General features: G+C 41.3%; 1 protein-coding gene across 1 annotated transcript; it reads right to left on the bottom strand.

Moving 5' to 3' along the window:
- Window positions 1-517: 517 nt before the first annotated feature.
- On the bottom strand, window positions 518-4,111 carry LOC107573827 (serine/threonine-protein kinase pim-3-like). Its single transcript, XM_016260281.1, has 6 exons — window positions 3,695-4,111; window positions 3,327-3,436; window positions 3,196-3,246; window positions 2,743-3,106; window positions 1,512-1,688; window positions 518-1,341 (listed from the first exon to the last, which is right to left on the bottom strand). Exons 1-6 carry the CDS (start codon window positions 3,780-3,782, stop codon window positions 1,172-1,174), a joined length of 960 nt encoding a protein of 319 aa, XP_016115767.1. The 5' UTR covers window positions 3,783-4,111; the 3' UTR covers window positions 518-1,171.
- Between the last annotated feature and the right edge of the window lie 593 nt (window positions 4,112-4,704).

Below are 4,704 nucleotides of genomic sequence, written 5' to 3'. Positions count from 1 at the left end.
ATCTGTAGGGGGCAGCATCCTCACAGTGTATAACTGCACATGAAAACATAAGGATGTAATTTAAATGCAAGCAGACACCACAAACACTTTACATATGAAAGGAATTTATTGTGTCCAATATAAAAAAATAAATGCTTCACCAGTTCAAAAAAAATAAAAATTCCACACTGTCACAGTGGAAAGACTAAAACACATTTTTACTTCCACGTCACATGGAGAAAAAACTGATTCTAAATTTTACACTACATCAGAAAATGGCATCACTAAACATCTCAATCGTATATTTGTGTCAGTATTAGATAGCTTTAGCATGTCTATGATCCTTTAGGTTAAACTAAAGATAAGCCCAAGAACTCTTTACATTTAATAATTTCAATTTACTTTTTGCTGATGGTATAAAATGAATAAATAAATAAATAGCCACTGAATGTGGAATGTTTGTATTGCATGAATAAATAAGACACATGGAAGAAAATGTACATAAATACAATACAAATACTTGTATTTAAGAAAAAAAAAAAAAAAAAGTTAAAAATAGTCCCCCCCCCAAAAAAAAGAAATACGGAAAGATAAGTGAGTCCATGAATATTGCATTGATTGTGCACATCACTCAAGTCTCTGCTAAGCAAAGTCTAAAAAGTGACATCAACAGAGATGAAGTAGTAGAAGACATTCAGAAAACAACAGAAGGGAAAACCATGGAAATAGTGAATATGAATGGCAGAGCAGCAGAGAGATACTGTTAAGAGAGTAGTAAGTGTGTACTTCAAGTATTCGACCGCTAGAGGGCGAGGGAGACCCACCACATAACTAGATACAGTCTTTGAAGGTTCTCATGAATCCAGGGGAGTTCCCCTAAAATCCATGACAATCCACCTAGTGTCAGTCGTGACTTGAATCCCATAAAAGCAGCTTTTCAAAAAAGGCACCGAAAACTAAAAAGATAGTCTAAAAGGAAAATAATGTCCAAGCTCTATAAGAGCAACCAGTAATATCAAAGGATCACTAGCATTGCTGCTCACGCAGTCCCTACGGGTAACAGCACACCCTCAGCAAGAAAAAAAAAAAAAAAGACACTTATGCAACATAAACCCAAGTCCTGATAACCAACAGAATGGGAACAAGAGCAAAAAAGGTCTCAGAGTCCATTCACTCGCCGTCCCCGCATCTGTCAAAGGCTTTCTTTGCCCGATTCTGTGCTGATGGAGTGAAGTGTGATGTTGCCACTTTCTGCTTTTGGGCTTTCCTCCATGCGCATCCACTGATGCTCAAAGATCTGCTCCAAAGTGGGCCGGTCTGAAGGTCTCAAGCAGAGGCACCATTTGATGAGCTGCTGACAGACTGATAAACAGAAAAGCAGCAAGGTTAAACTTCTCATCCACAAAAAGGTTTAAAAAAGAAAGACTGGACTGTTTACATTAGTTTAATCCAATTTCAGGCCAAATTAAAGGTCATTATGGGTCAATTTTGGCCCCTGGTTTGGGTATCTCTAAACCTGGTTTAGAACATACCTGGAGAGACTCTTCTCCTGAAAAAGAGCCGTCCTCTCAGAATCTCCTCATCATGCTCAAACGGGATGTCACCACACACCATGTCGTACAGTAGGACGCCTAGGGACCAAACGGTTGCCGAGCGTCCGTGGTATCTGTGGTAACGTATCCACTCAGGAGGACTGTACACTCGCGTGCCTACAAAATAAAACATTTGGTTTTCAATCCAGTGAGAATTAACCTTTGAGACTTACAAAACATATTTGTGGGTCAAGAACATGAAGATTGCACTTTTGTTTTGTCCTGAAACCTACTCTGTGATTTTTATTTCTGGCAAAAAAAAACCCACTCGTTTCATAATCACCTTGTTTTGGCATAAAAAGCGCCTATTTTGATTACACTGCAGCACTGTATAATGAACCACTCCAGTCAGCTGACTCTAGCAAGGGGGGGGGGCGCCAGTGGTCTGGCGTTCGCACAAACTCTCCTCCCTCCTCCAGCCTCACTGTGAGAACGGCTTGATCCAAAAAAACAAGCAAGCTGAAACAGGAGGGCGATCTAAAAGGGGGACTTTCAGGTACAAACAGTCACAAGCTATGGCAACTCCACATGCTTCCAGCATGAGTCACTTCCCCCAACAAAAGCCCCTTCACTAGGGGTGGTGTGACAGGCCCCCAAAGGCCAGGAGTCGCTTGGATACCAAACAAAAACAGGGATCTGTGATGGGATCACGTGGTGCCGCAACTCAGGTTTCACAACAAACAGATGCTACGCAGTAACAGCTGATCCTTTCCACTAACTTATCTCTCAGATTCAATTAAGTTACATTAAATGAGTTTAAAAATGCAAGAATGTTGTCAAAATAAATTTATATACTGTATATAAATATATCTCTGTTGTAAAAAGGTGAAAAAAAAGTGTAACGTCATCATTCTTTCATGTTTCAAATGTTGTCTTTCACTTAATTAAAATGTTAAAAGAAAAAAAAGTTTGCTGGTCTAAGATAGTCTTAAAGATGGTCTTCCATGGTTTCCCTAAAATAACTCCTGAAACCAAGCCAGACCAGATAAAACCATCAAAGCTGTTTTTTTCAGCAGAGGTGAGTCACTCAATTCAGACACTTAATTCTTTTTAAATCTAATGCTAATTACTGATGGTAATTATTTTTCAGGATTTGACAAGTACAAATATTTCAACTCATTTTATTAGAAGCGGCAGGTGCGCCAATGCAAAGCATGAGTCAAGGACGCACCATCAAAGTCTGTGTAGACGGTGTCCTTGAGGATGGCCCCGGAGCCGAAGTCAATGAGCTTCAGGTCTCCCGTGCGTAAATCCACCAGGAGGTTCTCATCTTTGATATCCCGGTGAACCACCCCGCAGCTGTAGCAGTGCCGAACTGCCTCCAAAACCTGCCTGAAGAAGCCCCGGGCGGCGTCCTCATCCAGCGCGCCTTTCTCCGTGATGTAGTCGAATAAATCCTTCACCATCTCCGGCCGCTCCATTATAATCAACCAGCCGTCGGCTCTCTCATACCAATCGATGAGTTTAACGACCCCCTGAAACGAACTCCCCACTTTCTTCAACAAAACAATCTCGAGTGGAACCAGCGACCCGTTCTGGAATACAAAAACGCGTGGTTTAGAAACAACCAAACGTTTAAGAAATTCATAACCAATATACATAAATAAAAGGCTTGTTTACTTACAATCGTACCCCATTCGGTCACTCTCTCCTTAGCAACGTGTTTTATCGCAACCTAGAAACAAAAAGAGAAAATGTGTGACTGTGGCGCCAAACGCGGCCATGTGCTGCCACCAAAACAAAGCCAGCGCTTACCGGCAACGCGTCTGAGAGCCGAGTACCGGCGTACACCGTCCCGAACCCGCCGCTTCCCAGCACCGAACCCACATGATAAACCTTCTCAATCGGCTCCCTTTCGGTCTTGGCTGTAAAACGAAGGAGAAAAAGCAGTAGAAGTCAGCATGTTGGTATAACAACGTGATTTAAACCGAATGTGCCCAACACACGGTTGGCAACAAAATGGCTCCATACGCAGCTCACGGACAGGCGCGTCCCGATTAAGCGGCTAGTCGTGTGTGGAAAATTAGGAGTAGCTAAATAGCGGAGTAAGGGCACGCGATTCAATGCGACATGAAAAATTGATATCGTTATGAAATTGAAGAACGACGTCTAAGTTAACTTACCTGCTTGAAGTTGAATTTTCACCGGCAAGTGGTCGATGTTGGTTGTGTTGCAAATATGAGAAAAAGATCCAAACTTGGACAGTAACATTTTTTGTCGTCTTCTCAAAAATATTCTCAGTCCTTAAGATGCTTAACTGTGCTTCGGACCGGAAAACACCGGCACTCCGTCCTTCACCGAGAACACCGAATTCCCTTCAAAAATGTAGCTATTTAGGAGAGGGACTCTGCACGAAAATCCCACGAGCGATCGCAAACGATTCCGATTCCTCGTCTACAAAGGTGTCAGACTCCGGTAATTATTCACAAATGTCCCCGCGCACCCATAGTGAGAGAGAACTGCACACGTTTGCGCTTTTGCATCTGGTCGGTTGATGTGTCTGTGTGTGTGAGAGAGCGAGGAGACCGTATTAACTCTTAATTCTCGTGTTTGGGCGCTGGACGCGTTGCACAGATCCCTCCGCGACGGACAGACGCACTACAGTCAAATTAAACACACACACACACGCTTCTCAAAATTCTTTCGCGGTTCAAGAAGAAGAAATACTGCGTGATAAAATCTAGAATTACACTGTAACATTAAATGTATACGCATTCATCAGCAGTGATAAGTAGTGCGTTGGTGAATAGTGCGAGACGCCGATGGATACCTCGTCTGAGAGCTTTGCGCTTAGGCTACATAAGACCAACCACGTTGCACAGTTGTATAATTGCGCTGTGACTAATTGGAGAAATATTGCTGGGCTGTGCATGTCTAATAATAATAATAATGCGTTTTACAACAAATATTAATAATATTATTATAAATATTAATAAAGTAAATTATTATTATTTTTATAATTATTATTATTACTACTATTGTCTTTCTGTCTATCCTTGCTGGACTGCATCTGTCAAAAATACATATATATAAACGTGTATTATGTGTATATATGCATGTGTGTTATTAGCAACACATTTGTATATGTAGGCTATGTGTGTTATTAACAACAAATATAACAACAAATATAAAA

This window comes from Sinocyclocheilus grahami, unplaced genomic scaffold (assembly GCF_001515645.1).
Source record: "Sinocyclocheilus grahami isolate Dianchi unplaced genomic scaffold, SAMN03320097.WGS_v1.1 scaffold31.1, whole genome shotgun sequence".
Classification (NCBI taxonomy): domain Eukaryota; kingdom Metazoa; phylum Chordata; class Actinopteri; order Cypriniformes; family Cyprinidae; genus Sinocyclocheilus; species Sinocyclocheilus grahami.
The sequence above is the reverse complement of the archived record's forward strand: the minus strand, read 5'-3'. Positions and strand labels throughout refer to the sequence as shown.

Coding starts and splice junctions, on each gene's coding strand:
- LOC107573827 (XM_016260281.1), bottom strand. CDS start 3,782: ATGTTACTGTCCAAGTTTGGATCTTTTTCTCATATTTGCAACACAACC. Junction 3,437..3,694: donor GAAAATTCAACTTCAAGCAG/GTAAGTTAACTT, acceptor TTCGTTTTACAG/CCAAGACCGAAAGGGAGCCG. Junction 3,247..3,326: donor GGCTCTCAGACGCGTTGCCG/GTAAGCGCTGGC, acceptor TTTTGTTTCTAG/GTTGCGATAAAACACGTTGC.